Consider the following 15,635-nt stretch of genomic DNA (forward strand, 5'->3'; position numbering starts at 1 on the left):
AAACACAAACAATCTAGCTTCAAAAGTCCAAATCCAATAGGAGCTCGTGGTTAAGCAATGGCAAATATATATTACTGTGTAAATAAAAATACAGATCTTCCTCAACTTATGATGGGGTCATATCCGGATAAACCCGTCGTAAACTGAAAATATTGTTATGTTGAAAATGCATTTAATATTCCTAACCTACTGAACATGACGGTAGCTTAGCCTAGCCTAAGTTAAATGTGCTCAGAACACGGACATTAGCTTATAGCTGGACAAAATGCCACAAAGCCTCTTTTATAATAAAGTATTGAAAATCTCATGTTATTTATTGAATATTATACTGAAACGGAAAAACAGAATGGCTGTATGGGGACAGAATGATTTTAGGTGTATTGGTTGTTTACCCTCGTGACAGCATGGCTGACTAGGAGCTGAATGGCTGCCTCTGCCCAGTATCACGAGAGTATTGTACAGCATATTGCTAGCCCAGGGGGAAAAAAATCAAAATGTGAAGTACTGTTTCTACTGAAAGAGTACCACGTTTGAACCGTCATAATGTCAAAAAATCGTAAAATTAATTAACCGTCATAAGTCTGGGACTGTCTGTACCAAATATCTCCGTCAACCAGTGACCTTAGCCATACAAAATACAGCAAGAAATACAGACTTAAACACTCCACCAGAGGCACTTTATACTAATATCCTTCCCTTTCCTACACTTACTCTACATACATTTCTCTAAGAAGCTGGTATTCTAGCTTCCTCTAGGTAATTAATTAGATGCAAAATTATAAGAAAAAATTCAAGGAAGCAAAAGAATACAAGGTGGACCTTTTTTCCCATCCCCTTTTCCAGTCTGTTGTTTCAGGTCTATGGACTGGGAAACAGCACTCTGAAAGCATGGAGTCAGAAGATGATCTGGCCCCAGTTCAGTTTACTGCGTATTTATTGATAACCTACTGAGTACTATGTACTATAGAAGGTACTAGAAATGTAAACATAAAAAAACAAAGTCCTACCTTTTAGGTAGGAAGGTACTTACAGTCACTGGAGGTTATTGGCAGATAGGGATGGACAGTAAATTATAATGCAGCATGACATATTTAATTATAGAAGTTTGAAGACTAAAAGCAGTACAACAGAAGGATCTGGGGACTCAGGAAAGGTTTCATTTAAAAAGTGACACCAGAGTAGAGTTTTGAAGAGTAAGAAGTTTGTCAAACAATAGAGAAGTGGTAGTAAAAGTACTCCCACCCACCCACACAAAAACATACGCATGAAAGCAAAAAAAAAAAAAAAGGAAAACTTTCAGGGTAGCAAATATGTCCCAAATATCTAGCTATATCTAAATAGACTTAGACCCCAAATAAGCATATACAAAATATTAAAGTGTATCCAGAAAAGGTAAATTTTTTCTCCTATATAAATTCTTTTATATTTCCATATTATGTAAGCTATGAGATGTTACCAAAAAACAAATACTATAAAACATTTTATTATTTCATAATGCAGCATACCCCCAAATGATATGTCAAGAGATGTGCATCTGCATCTCAGAGAATAAGCTGTTAGACAAACACAATAGGGAATTCTTTTTACAGGTCATCCCTAAAGTATAGACAAAGTAAATAAAGGAACAAGCCATATCAGCATGGCCTGTCATAGAGAATTTTAAGAATTTACAAGAAAGGATGCCAAACAGAAAAACTAAAGCAACAAGAAAAAATATACATAGTATTTAAATTGAAGATGAAGAGGTTCAATGAAAAAAACCAAGGTAAAGTTTATAATTTTAAAACCTGAAAACCCTAATGTCCATTCTATTTCTTTTCAAAGACAGACTTTCTGTAACAGACATCAATTTTATAGCTCTTTCAAAATACCTAGTGAAAGTCACAATGTTAAGTATCACAGGTAGATATTATCCTTAGTAAGGCAGAATAAGCACCTGTATCCTCAACCAGAATGATTCCTATCACAGCACGAGATCCCTTGATATCAATATTGTATGTAATTATATTCAAAAATTACAGTGCAACTCAGATTAACTCTGTCTGTAAAACTGCCCTACCTGGTACCTTGGTTTCTTTTGCTTCTTTGTATTACAAAATCCACCAGAGGTCTAGGTAACAAACAAAATCTTACTTAGTAGTATCTTTTCCTAAGACTGTATCACTATTTGCATAAGCTGTCCTCACTGCCTATTCAAGTAAACACACAGAAAGTTTGCTTTTAAATATGTAATAATAGAACAAACTTTGTAAGTTAAAAATTTCAACATAATTTAAAAATACTATTTATCACTGCTTTTAAGGAGCAAAAAACGAACTTATTTTTACAGTCTATTAATGTCTACTCATTATTTCATAGATATAGATGTGAAGCATGCCTCTACTTCCTATAGTATCAGAAAATCTTATGAAGCAAATTTGTCACTGAACAGGGCAAAATTATAAGTTCCCACGGGTTGTGAAAAATTCGCTAAGAGTCTTTTAAGATACAAGTACCTTCAATACCATTATCTACCGAAGAGATAAGAACCAGAACAACTAGGTTAGAAGCACTTCTAATGAAATCTACTCATAAATCTGAAGTACTTATTTTCTTATGAACAAAGAGAAATTTCAGGTTATAACTAATTTAAAGTATCTCTGAAAAATCAAAAAGTAAATTAAACATCCAAAATTATTAAGTAAAAATACAGGTAATTAGTTCTCTTGAAGAGGAATATCATTCTGAGTTTTATCTTCATGATCAAGTACCTCTCAAATGAAGGGGATATAAATACACTCTTATATTTTGCCCTAATTTTTCCACCACATAAATTTACTTTAAAACGGAAGTATTACAGAAACTGAAAATTTTTTAAAGGCTGTATTTGTTGCTTGGTTAAGCATACAGGCAATTCTCATTCCCCAAGAGTATCAGATTAGGTTACAGATATCTCTATACAGTATACTTAGAATAAAGGGGTTCTGCTTGCATTAATTTGTTTTTATTGATGCAACATTAATTAGGATGCAAAAAGTGTGAAAGTTTCTCAATTCCTGTCTAAATTACAAAGTATGCACCGAAGTCACTGCAATTCACTGCCCTTAGGAAAAAATGAGAAAAGTACCTTTTTAAAATTAAGACCCTTACAAAATCAAAAAAGTGGAACAGTTTTGTCTGTTACATATATAGTTATTTTTCTTTAGATTTATTATCACAAAAGAACTACAAACTAAAGAGGAGTTCAACATACAAGGCTTACTAAAGATCCTGGTCCATTAAGCAGTATTTCAATGAAAATATCTGAATGTAGACATCTCACCATTTCAGTGCAGACATTTTAACCATTTCAGGCCACTGTGATTCTGAATCAACCCTTTCAATCTGGGATAAAGTTATCTTCCAAAATTGCAAAAGATTATGTGCTCACTGACGTTTAAGAAATAACTGCTATCAAATATACTAACAATTCAACTTACACTCAGTATGTAAACAGACACTTTGAAATTTCTATTCAATACCCCATACTTTATTTCCACTTACGCTATTTCAAAAGGCAAATCAAAAGTTACACTTAACGATTCTAGGTCTAGAAATTCCTAACACCAAGCATGACAGGAAATGTGTTCAACTCTGAACTCGAATAAATTCAGGTACAGCCTCCCTCATGAACAGATTTTAACTCAGTACTTTCTACCATTTCGCCAAGAACGTAAGCGTTGATATCAATGTACTTAATTACTAGAATAGGTCCAGAAGATTAAGAAAGGTGTAAGATTCTCCGACCAAGAGTTCTATGAAAATGAAACAGAATGTGTTGTATTTGGTCTTCTGGATGTTAAAAAGTGAAGGCCTCTCTTAGGATTCAAAGGAAGTTCCGAGAGGGTGGTACCCGTATGTAAGACTTTGTGGCGGTAATACCATACCCATAGAGGCTGGAATAAATGCAAATTCTAAAACCTTGGAAGTGCTTTTATAAAAGAAAACTAGAATCCTCATTCGCTGAGGACTAACAGTTAACAAGAGTTAGAGGCTTTCTCTCCTAGATTGACAACAGCTTCAACTAAAAACTAGGAGGACCTTTCAATCCCACTCATTTCTTCCGTGAAACTTTTTAAGTTAGACCCAAGACAGCACAAGGTGGAGAGGCCCCGGCGGAAGTAGAAACCTAGGACTGGCAACTTCACAAACAGAAGCGTCTCAGGTTCCTCCGCCGCCCCAGGACTATCCCGTCTCAGTCTCTATCACTCCACGCAAGCTTCACACTCCTGGTGCCGTGGCAGAGAAAGCATTACAGCTGCATTCCTCCTCATCCCATCAACCATACCCTTTGGCATCCTAGGGCCTGGGGGCTCCTGAGGCCCGTTAGCCAGTCCCCAGTCCGTCTCCCCCGCCCCCCGCCATCTATTACTTACACACACACGCACACACACACACACACACACACACACACACAGCAAGTCGCAGGTGATGTGGGTGTACTGAGAAAATGTGAACAGCCAGAGACCGCGGCAGCTGCTGGGAACGCGGCAGCCCCGTCTAAAGCGGACCTGGGCTCCTCGGCCACCGCTGCTGCCGCCTTCTCTTCTTCCCCAGGAAGCAGCGCGGCGGCGGCGGCTCCTCCGCGCTGGCGGGAGCCCGGCGGAGCAGAGTCTAGGGGAAGCCTCAGCTCCCGCCGAAGGGACCAGGCCTAGGATCCAGGGCTGCCGCTGCAGCCACCCAAGTACAGCGACGCTTTACGTCCCGTCCACCACCCTCCCCATACACACCCCCTCCCTCCTCCACCGCCGCCACCCCCCCTCCCCGCCCGCTCCGCTCTCCCTCTCTCGATTGGAGCCGAGACAAAAGCAACGGGAAGCGGCGGGCCAGGACGCTGCCCGCGGACCCCGGGCGCGGCCGGACCGGCCCCGAGGCATTCCCCAGCCTTGAGGGGGCCCCGAATCCGCCGCCCCCGCCGCGCGCCCCGCTGCCAGACTTCCGAAAATTTGCCAAAAACTCACCGCATGAATTTTCTTGTCCCGCGGATCCAAGATGGCGACGTATCCACCGCGGAGGCTGCTGGGAGCAAGACCTTTACCCTCTGACCCCCGCCGTGACCCCCGTCGTTCCGGCTTCACTCAAGGCGGCGGCGGAAGGTGGGAGCGGCGATTGCCGACGGGACAGGGTTGGGGGTGGGTAGACCGCTTCCCGCGCGTTCAAGAAGGGGTGGGGAGAAGCGCTTCACTCCCTCACCTTTCTCTCCGCGGCTTCCAGCATGTCTCCCACCAACTCACTGGGAGGCGCGTAGCCTCTTCGCAGCCGTTAAAACGAGCAGGGCCTCTGCGGCCGCTACAGTTCCCCTGGGGCCGGGTTGCTCTGCGCTGAGCACGGGCCTTGGGTCCGTGGCGGGCCGCGGGGTCCAGGGGCGGGGAATGGTGAGGTGGCGTCGGCCCGCCCTCCCTGGGGACGCGGAGCGTGTTTGTGTTTGTGTTCGTGTCCGACACCACGCCCCTCCCACGTCCGCCTGGAAGGGCCCCCACACCTACCCCACCCCCGACTGCCACCACCTGGAGCAAAACTGATCGCTGTCCCCTTTTCGTCCCTCAGCACCCGCAACCTCCGGTTCTTGTGCACGCACTTCCAGGGACTGGCAGCACGTCACCATCACCTCCTGAGAAGTGAGTTCCCCTCTGCTGAAACCGTTGGTATTTTCTTCTCACCACCCTTCCTTTTTTTTTTTTTTTTTTTTTCTTGGTGGGAGGGAGCTTATTGGGGAGCAAGTTTTTAAAGCACTATTGAATGAGCTTGCGCTAGCAAAGTTAGATTTGTAGCACTTTCTCTCGCTCCTACTCCCCAGTCCCCACCTAAGCTTGAGTGACCGGCTGGGCTGTGAGCAAGACCCTTTGAAATTATCGTGGCTTTGGTGGAAACCTCAGTAGAGTGAAGTCTCTGTTTTTCAGAAAAACAATTGTCACTCAAAATTAAATTTACGTTCTTTGAAATAATCTCTTTATTCGTTTGTATATCGGTAAACGCTTCCCTTTTTGTTACTATTCGAAATTTTTGGACTTAAGAAGAGTCATTGCATGTGTGTTTTGAATTGTGTAGTTTCATAAAGTGAACTGTTATTTTATTTTCTATTCGAATGATTGAACTTAGTGTGAAGTACAAGCCATTTGGAGTAAATAAAATTTCTACTTCTTTTGTTGGTTTCTTTTATACAATCACCTTTTCCTCCAAAACTCACTGTAACCCAGTTTTAAATTTATCATTGAAGGGCAGAGGGCATCTGTCAGTCTTAAATAACAAGAAAAATAAACATATGATAAAATGAAAGGTGACTTTGTTATGTTTACAGAATGCAAGGTATTTTTACATATTAGTAAATGTTGTGTGAATTAATTTAATCTCCGAATGGTGCTGATGTAGCCGGTAGAAAATGTTTTGCCCGATTATTCATTTCATTAAATATTCTGCTTCACTCTTTTTTACTTCAGGAAAATTCGAGGAGGAACAACACCTCTGTATGTGCTTTCCTACCCTACCCCTAACAGTTCCTTCCTGCCTCTTCAGCATTCTCTTCTACTTTGTTAAGATGGTGTGTTAAAACACTGAATATGCCTCTAAGTATATGTAATCCAGCTTCATTCTGTTCTTCCCCTTCTGGTTGCTTCCTTTCTATTTCTGTCATGTACCAACCTCTTTCTGGTCTGTAGCAGAGACTGTTAGTTGTCGCTAAAATTTCTCCATTTTTTTAATACTAATAGACATGGACACATGACTGTCCAGAATAAAGACTGTTTTCCAACCTCCCTGTAGCCATGTGGTAGTTCTGGCCAGTGAGATATAAGCAGATATGTCATGTGACACTCTTTTAATACCATCCTTAAGAGACAGTTGGTGCACACTTTCAGTCCTTCGTTTCTTATCCTCTTAATATCATGAACCCTGGAATACGGATGTGATGGCCTGGAACTCTGTCAGTTTGGACTCTAGGCAAAATCTAAAACTGGTGGAAACCTGGATCCTTGAGCCCCTTGTGGAGCACCATACCAGTCCTACACACTCTTTACTTTCAGATTTTGATGTGAGGGAAAAGTAAACTTCTATCTTATTAAAGGCACTATTTAGGGTCTTTTGTTCTCAATTGAATTTAATCTTAACTGGGACTCCATCTCAGGACCTTTGCACTTGCTTTTTTTTTTTTTTTTTTCCTGCCTGGGATGTACTTTCTCTATGTCTATATGGCTAACTCATTCTCATCCTTCAGGTCTTAACTCAGAAATCATCTCTGACAGGCCTTCTCTGGCCGCCATACATAAAGTAGCTCCTTTTCCCACTTACTCTGTTTTTTAATAGCAGTTGTAATTTATCATTATTTTTATTGTTTATTATCTGTTTCCCTTCATCCTACTAAAAATTTAAGTTCCACAAGAGCAGGGAGTAGATTTGTTTTGCTCACTGCATTATTCTCCACACATAGTAGACATTAGGTAAGTCATGTTAAATAAATGAGGCAATTAATAAATAAACCAATGAATGAATGAAGTAGATTCTTATCCAAGATTAGGTAATCTTTTTTTTCTTTTTAAATATCTTGAAAAGTTTCCTTCACATTATGTGTAAAATCTAAGCTAGGAAGCAGCTAGGAAAAATAGGGCTAAACTAATGGAATATGCTAGCTTCCAACCTAATGAAGACGTATACTTTTTTTCTGGGAAATTGATAAGGCCATTACATGAAAAACAGCTTAATTGGTGAGGCATACTGACAGATCATAAGAGTGGTCAATATCATATCTGGGGCAGAAATTCCCACTCCGTAGCGGTCTGATTTATTATGTAACTTACTGGACCTCAGATTCTTCATCTAAACTGTAGGTAAGAGAAGTGCCTAGGTGGCTTGGTTGGGCGTCCAATTCTTGATTTCAGTTCAGGTCATGATCTCAGGATTGTGAGATCGAGCCCTGTGTTGGGAATCCATGCTCAGTGGGGAGTCTGCTTGAATTTCTCTCCCCCTACCCCTCCTCCCACTCACACACACACTCTCTCTCTCAATAAAATGAGTAAATCTTGAAAAAATAAAAGTAAAATGTAGGTAAGAATCTTAAGCTTTGAACAGTAATATAAAAGTTTAATAGTCTGGCTTATGAGTGATATAATGTGTTATACATTAATTTGGTCTTCAGGTGTTATTTTGACAAGTAATTATGTCTTGATAATACTGGCAAGGATTCAGAGAAACAGGGCTTCTTAAGTGTCTGAGAATATAAATCCCCACACTTCTAGAGTGCAGTTCGACAGTATGTATCAGAAGCCTTGAGCATGTGCATTTGACCGTACAATTCCTCTTCTAGAAATGTATCACAAGGAAATAAGAATATGTGTAACAATTTGATTGCAAGAGTATTCATTATTGCATTGTTTATGAGGATATTGGTTAAATAAGTTAAGCTACATACATAGAACAGTATTCAGCCATTAAAGATGATGTGGAGGAGGGTCACCTGGGTGGCTCAGTCTGGAGAGTATTTGACTTGATCTTAGGGTCGTGAGTTAGACTCCCATGTTGGATATAGAGATTACTTAAATAAAACTTCAAAAAAAATGAAGAAAATTTCACTGACATGATATATTGAATGCGAAGAGAGAATTTAAAATGTAGACTTAACCCTCGAATAATGCAGGGGATGGGGCGCCTAACCTCCTCCCCTGCATAGTCGAAAACTGATAGCATACTATTGACCAGAAGCCTTACTGATAATATAAACAGTCAGTTAACACATGTGCTGTATGTTATATGCTTTGTGTATTGTATTATAACAAACTAGAGAAAAAATATTAAGAAAATCATAAGGAAAATACATTTACAGTATTGTACTGTATTTGTTGAAAAAAATCTATGTATAAGTGGACCCATATAGTTCAAACCTGTGTTCTTCAAGGGTCGACTGTAATTCCAGTTTTGTGAAAATTTGTAAGTCTCCCAAAGATCTAACATGATATGCACAAAGGGTTAATTCAGCCTTGCAGAAGTATTTTCATTTACAGCTATTTTTATTTCATTATTTCTATTTAATAGTTTTTTAATTTCCATAGAATAAAAATTGTGTATAATTCTAATTAAAAGGCCACTTCTCTCTTTATAGAAACAAGTCGATAATTTGGGTAATAATATCACATACTCATTTGCCGAGCCTGATCTTTATTCTTCTGTCCTATCCCCACAAATAATTACCAATTCTTGTGTATTTTACCTTCTAATTAAGATATAGTAATAGCAGCAACCGATGTAGCAAACACTTAAGATTCACTACATGCCAGGCACTGTTGTAAGCATTTTACCTATATTAACTCCTGAAATCCTTGCAACTACTTTATGTGCTAGGAACTGCTAAAATCTGTAGTACAGCCTAATTCTCTGTTAGATCGGGGAAAAAAAAAAAGAGGACTGGTGTGTCAGGGATAATTTCACCAAGTGGCTGTTTAAATTCCATGTTGAATGGTTAGATGTGGATGAAAGGAAGGGACATTTTCAGTGAGGGCAATAACATGAGCAAAGACAAATTATATTTGCTAGGGCCACCATACAAAGTACCACAGACTGCGTGGCTTAAACAACAAATTCATTTCCTCACAGTTGTGGGAGCTAGAAGTCTGAGACAGTTGGTTTTTCCCCAAGGGCCTCTGTCTTTGGCTTGTAGATGGCTCTGTTCATAAGTTTACATGGTATTCTCCCTATATGTGAGTTTGTTTCCAGATTTCCCCTTCTTGTAAGAACACCAGTCATATTGGATTAGGATATACTCATATGACTTCATTTAACATTAATTACCTTTTTTAAGCTCCTGTCAAAATACAATCACATTCTGAGTTACTGGGAATTAGTACCTTATAAATTTTTGGGGAACACAGAACAATTTGGGCCAGCTTAGAAGCAGAAGTGAGCATGGGCCAGAAACTAGAACCAGAAACTAGAGTAAGGTAAGCAGAAGGAAGCTAGTGGAATTTATGTAGAATAAGGTGGCAGATTTTGGAGTGTTTTAAAATGCATAATGTAGAAATGTTGATAGATGGCTTTTAATAAGTCACTTCTAATCAATCCATTCCCAAGGTTTAGTCAGTACCAAAAAGGAAAAAAAAAAAAAGTTAAATAGAGGCACCTGCATGGCGCAGTCGGTTGGGCATCTGACTCGGTTTTGGCTCGGGTCGTGATCTCGGGGTCATGGGATCATGGGATACAGCCCCACACTGGGCTCCGTGCTTAGCGCAGAGTCTGTTTAGTTTCTCTCTCTGCCCTTCCCCACTGTGTGTACAAGCGGGTGTGCGTGCTCTCTCGCTCTCTCTAACAAATCTTAAAAAAGTAGAATCATTTGTAGTATATTTTTTATCTTACCCACTTTTATCACCTAACATCACCACTGTCATCTTGCAAAGATAATTACTTTAAATTATCTATAAATCATGTCTAAATTAACGTGATATAGGGGCGCCTGGGTGGCTCAGTCAGTTAAGTGTCTGGCTTTGGCTCAGGTCATGATCCCAGGGTCCTGGGGTCGAACGTCGAGTTGGGCTCCCTGTTAAGTGGGGAGCCCGCTTCTCTCTCTCTCTCTGCCTGCTGCTCCCCCTGCTTGTGCTCTCCCTCTTTCTCTACCTCTCTGTCAAATAAATAAATCTTCAAAAAAAAATAACGTGATGTAATTTTTTCCCATTCAAATCACTGTTATACAATAAACGTTTTTTCCCCACATCATGCAAAAGAATCAACAAAATACTTTTTACTTTCTTACTCAACTACATCAGTTGTTGAATGTTTAAATGCATGGTTAAGCTGTTTTTTTAATAATGCCAATTACTCTATGTATGAATTATAAAGTAGCTTTCACTTAAAAAAGTAAACTCCCCCAAAAGTTTCAAGATTCAATGAATAAAACACATGTAATGAGCCAATACATTTTTTCTGGCCGTGAAAATTAACTGAAATCTGTTTAAAAGAAACAGGGATTAAGTACTGAAATGATAGCAGAAATGAAATTAATATATATACATACACACAATAGGTTGATGAAAGAATTATCTGTGCTTTTTAAATAGTGATGGATTTAGCGATAGCCATTCAAATGCTGAATGTTAACCTGTTTTGTAACTGAGGAACTTGAAGTGAAAATACGTTCAGTATAAAAGAAAATGAAGATTATGAAGACACTGAAACAATAAAGACTATGAAATATATAGATCCCAAGAAAACCTGGGTCCTGGGAGAAGCAATCTAAATCGCCCCCCCGCCCCCACTTCAACTGATTCCGTCCTATTCAGTAATCTTGCTCTCAGGAACTGTTTTATGTTTAACCTAAAATTTTTACATTGCTTTTTTGTTTTTGGATTTTATTTTTATTCCTTGAAACTGCCCACACTGCGAATTGTTCATGGATGAGAACTTAGCAGATTTTTTTTCTACAAAACTATGGTATAAACTTGCTCAGTTTTCTATCTTGCTAATAAATGTTATACCACGGAGTTTGTAAAAGAAACCCTTTAAGGACTAAATGTGTAGAGCATGCTGCAAAGTACAAGAAGTAAACAAAAAATGAGTATATAAACCTACATCTGGACCACCACAGTACTGAGTGCTGGCAAAATCATAACACCGGAAAAGTTTTTTTAGAGAGGTGCAGTTCAGGGGCACCTGGCCGGTTCAGTCAGTGGAACATGTGATGCTTGATCCCCAGGTTGTAAGTTCAAGCCCCATGTTGGGTGTAGAGATTACTTAAAAATTAAATTAAAAAAATATATATTTCATTCCTGAAAGGGTTAAGTAGAAACCTTAATATACTATTGCCTCTAACCATCCATCACACGTTACAGTGCTTGAAAACAGTCAAAAGTCTGGCACAAAAAATTATACACATTCAGTGTACATGAGAAACAGTAGTTTTTTAAATCAAAAGTAAGTAACTTGGTTAATAATTGAGAAACATTTTGTTTCATAAGGGAACTCTCTGTCAGTTACCTGGTTAAATATGAACAGTTAATTTAGTTCTCTAAAACTGCATTGGAAATTTTCTGTGAGTACCTATGATACCAGTTACATTTAAAGATTTATTTTAGAGAACGAGCAGGAGGGGCAAGGGGAGAGGGAGAGAGAATCTCAAGCAGACTGCCTGCTGAGCACAGACCGCAATGCCAGGCCTCATATCATGACCCTGAGATCACAACCTATGCCCAAACCCAAGAGTCAGTTGCTCAACCGACCGGGCCACCCAGGCACCCCCATACCAGTTTCATTCAAACAAAATGGTTGTCACAAGTCTGTTCAGTAAGAGGAATAAATAGTTCACTAATTAATACATACACCAGGATGCCTTAAGTTGCCAGGGTTTAGGAGAGCTCAGCAACAAGTTAAATACACTAGTGTTCAACTCTGAAACCTTTCAAAATACAAAGGGAATAAAGCCTTTAGCTCACCTTCCCAGTGTGTGACAAATTCAGTAGAACTAATGAAAATGTAGTTATTGGATCATCAACTCAGCTTCTGTGCATATTTTTTAAAATCTCATAAAATAGAGCATAAGATCTAAAAATTAAAAAAAAAAAAACAGGAAAAAAATAGAACAGGGGTGCCTGTGTGGCTCAGTCTGTTAAGCATCTGCCTTTGGCTCAGGTCATGATCTCGGGGTCCTGGGATCGAGCCCCATGTTGGGCTCCTCACTCAGCGAGAAGTCTCCTTCTTCTGCCCTTCCCCCTACTCATGTGTTCTCCCTCTCTCTCTCTCAAATAAATAAATAAAATCTTTTCATAAAAAAAAAATAGAACTTACTGTACTTGAAGCATTTACCATTCTAAAATGAGTCATGATCTCAGGTACATGAGATAGAGCCCCGAATGGGGCTCTGTGCTCAGTGCGGAGTCTCTTTATCTCGCTCCCCCCCACCCCTCCTCGATGTGTGTGTGCTTGCACATACATGCTCTCTCTCTCTCAAATAACTAAACAAAATCTTTAAAATGAGTCATTGTGATGGTAAATGACCAGCATCTCTAATAATGCCATAATTTGGGAGGGGGATATGTTCCATTGTACGTATTCTTTTTAAGATCACTTATTGAGATATTCTGTACAGATATTACTGTTTATTTATAAAAACATTTTATACTAGAGAATCAAACTTAAGCATTTTGTGAAACCTCATTATGACGTCCACAGTGACTATCTCAAACACAAATTTATCTTCAACCTGTTACCTCTACATTTCATGCAATATTTGATACTTAAAAATACCAAAATGACAATGAAAATAAAGGAATTTGGACAGTCCCTTAGGGTTTATTATATAAGAATTTCTCCTATAATTGTGTTTCGAAAGTTTTGCATTATTTTCATGGCATTTTCTGAACTCCGTAAATTTTCTGTATCCTTGTAGAATTGTTTTCCAGATACAAACATAAAAGGATGATTTTAATGTGACCGGTTTTGAGGATAATAGAATAAATGCTTCCTCATCTGAATATATTGTTCTGTTCTGACTTGGTATCCATTTATTATTCATTATTCAAATGTGATTGAATCTCAGGTATGTGCCACATACTGTGTTTTATTGTCATGTAATTCTCAAACTATGTGATATAGGTATAGTAGTATAATTTCCTCCATTTTCTTTTATGCCACAGGTATGTAGCAGATCTTCTCCAATTTAAATTTGTAAGCCATATTTTGCCCTTCAAATATCCTTATCCTTATATTGAATTTCTGTTTATTATTCATCACGTTTGCAATGGATCACAGCAACATTAAAGCTGCTTAGTATTTTGACCCAAACATTAAAGATGTTATTACCCTCCAGTGCTTTTGTGGATTACTATCTGTAAAAATAGGTAGCGTACAAGGAAAAACCAAATAAATAAGGTAACCAGTGGGAAGAATATAAGATTCTTAGAAACTAGAAATAGCTGCAACAAACCAATCAGCACAAGAAAACCTCAAACAGTAATTAGAGATAAAATAGGAGGTCAATATTGGCCTGATAATAATTATAGCTACACTTAATTTGGCATCTACTAAACTGCAAGCACCATAATTACATTATTTCACTAAGCTGCATAACATGAGGTAGTTAGTATTCACACTGTACAGATGAGGAAATGGAGGCTCTAAGAAAGGTTGCATTTGATTATACAGATTATTTCCACCTTCACAGCCTGTTCTCTCTTTAAAAAAAAAATGTAGTTTATAATAGTATGTATTTTATATGTATATGTGTGTGTATGTCTATAAGTATATATTATATATAATAAATATATATAAATATATATATACACACACTTTTTTTTAAGTGGGAAAGAGCCCACAGATTTCATAAAATTCTCTAAGTGCTCCCTAGTGAAAAGCTCTTTTTTTTTTTTTTAAAGATTTTATTTATTTATTTGACAGAGATAGAGTTAGCCAGCTAGAGAGGGAACACAAGCAGGGGGAGTGGGAGAGGAAGAAGCAGGCTCGTAGGGGAGGAGCCTGATGTGGGGCTCGATCCCATAACGCTGGGATCACGCCCTGAGCCGAAGGCAGACGCTTAACCGCTTAACCGCTGTGCCACCCAGGCGCCCCTCCCTAGTGAAAAACTCTTAAGAACCACTAAAATTCACTGTTAGGTGGGCAGCTGGGTGACTCAATCAATTGAGCCTTCAACTCTTGATTACAGCTCAGGCCTTGATCTCAAGCCCCACACTGGGCTCCACACTGAGCCTACCAGATAGGTAGATAGATAGATAGATAGATAGATAGATAGATAGATAGATAGATAGATAGATATAAAACCACTTCTAAATTAAAGTCAGACTTAAAAACTTCACTGTGGGTTCAGTGCATTTATTATGAGAAAGAAACTCTAAGATAGTTTGGCTGAATCAACAAATGAATAAATATGGAGAACCCGCATAGATAATTAAAATTCTGGTTCAACTAACAATTACTGAGTTCCTATTATGCGCCAGCCATACGGATTATATAGTACTGTTGCTCAATCTTGAATGATGCAGGAACACCTTAAAAGAATTTTTGTGTATTCCCAATATGATAATTTACTTTTATTATAAAGTTACCCTAACATGTGCTATATGAACATAGAAAACTTGGTGTAAATCTGTGCTGATAGCTCTTTTTTAACTTTTAAACCAGAAATAATAGAAATTAAACTAAAATATTTGAAATTAATAACATTAATTTTAATGTAACAGAAAAAAAACAATATTGTTTTGCTGAGCCTAAATCATCATTGCAAGTCATTAGAAATTAATACAGCACACATTTGTTTTAATTTGGAATACCTATATTACTATGTGATAATTCAATTTTCCCACCAATTTTCTCTGTTACATTTTTTTTATTTTTTTAAAGATTTTATTTATTTATTCGACAGAGATAGAGAGAGCCAGTGAGAGAGGGAACACAAGCAGGGGGAGTGGGAGAGGAAGAAGCAGGCTCCTAGCGGAGGAGCCTGATGTGGGGCTCGATCCCATAATGCCAGGATCACGCCCTGAGCCAAAGGCAGACGCTTAACCGCTCTGCCACCCAGGCGCCCCACATTTTTTTTTTTTTCTTAATCTTCGTTCCAGAACCAAGCAGTCTCAGTATTTGACCTTTATCTGGCATGTATGCATCATTCATTTGTTTGTTTTTATTCTTTATTA

General features: G+C 38.6%; 2 protein-coding genes across 34 annotated transcripts in view; one reads left to right on the forward strand and one right to left on the reverse strand.

Moving 5' to 3' along the window:
• Positions 1-5,117, reverse strand: part of CNOT2 (CCR4-NOT transcription complex subunit 2) — a 117,132-nt gene extending 112,015 nt beyond the window's left edge. The window contains exon 1 of one of the 3 annotated variants that reach the window (XM_045789589.2): positions 4,980-5,117. Coding sequence is in view for 1 of the 3 variants with exons in the window: in XM_045789587.2 (XP_045645543.1) it covers positions 4,980-4,984 (5 nt within the window). In the remaining 2 variants the exon portion in view is untranslated. The remainder of the gene's footprint in view (positions 1-4,979) is intronic. The other 2 variants (XM_045789587.2, XM_045789591.2) reach the window with 2 other exon arrangements.
• Positions 4,980-15,635, forward strand: part of LOC123787133 (uncharacterized) — a 190,105-nt gene continuing 179,449 nt past the window's right edge. For 12 of the 31 annotated variants that reach the window (XM_087868937.1, XM_087868945.1, XM_087868936.1 and 9 more), the window contains exon 1: positions 5,139-5,636. Coding sequence is in view for 10 of the 31 variants with exons in the window: in XM_087868964.1 (XP_087725090.1) it covers positions 5,011-5,150; positions 5,566-5,663 (238 nt within the window). In the remaining 21 variants the exon portion in view is untranslated. Of the gene's footprint in view, positions 5,664-15,635 lie in introns of all 31 variants that reach the window. The other 19 variants (XM_087868964.1, XM_087868961.1, XM_087868957.1 and 16 more) reach the window with 8 other exon arrangements.

Source organism: Ursus americanus, chromosome 17, assembly GCF_024610735.1.
Source record: "Ursus americanus isolate L20-20 chromosome 17, mUrsAme1.1.p, whole genome shotgun sequence".
Classification (NCBI taxonomy): domain Eukaryota; kingdom Metazoa; phylum Chordata; class Mammalia; order Carnivora; family Ursidae; genus Ursus; species Ursus americanus.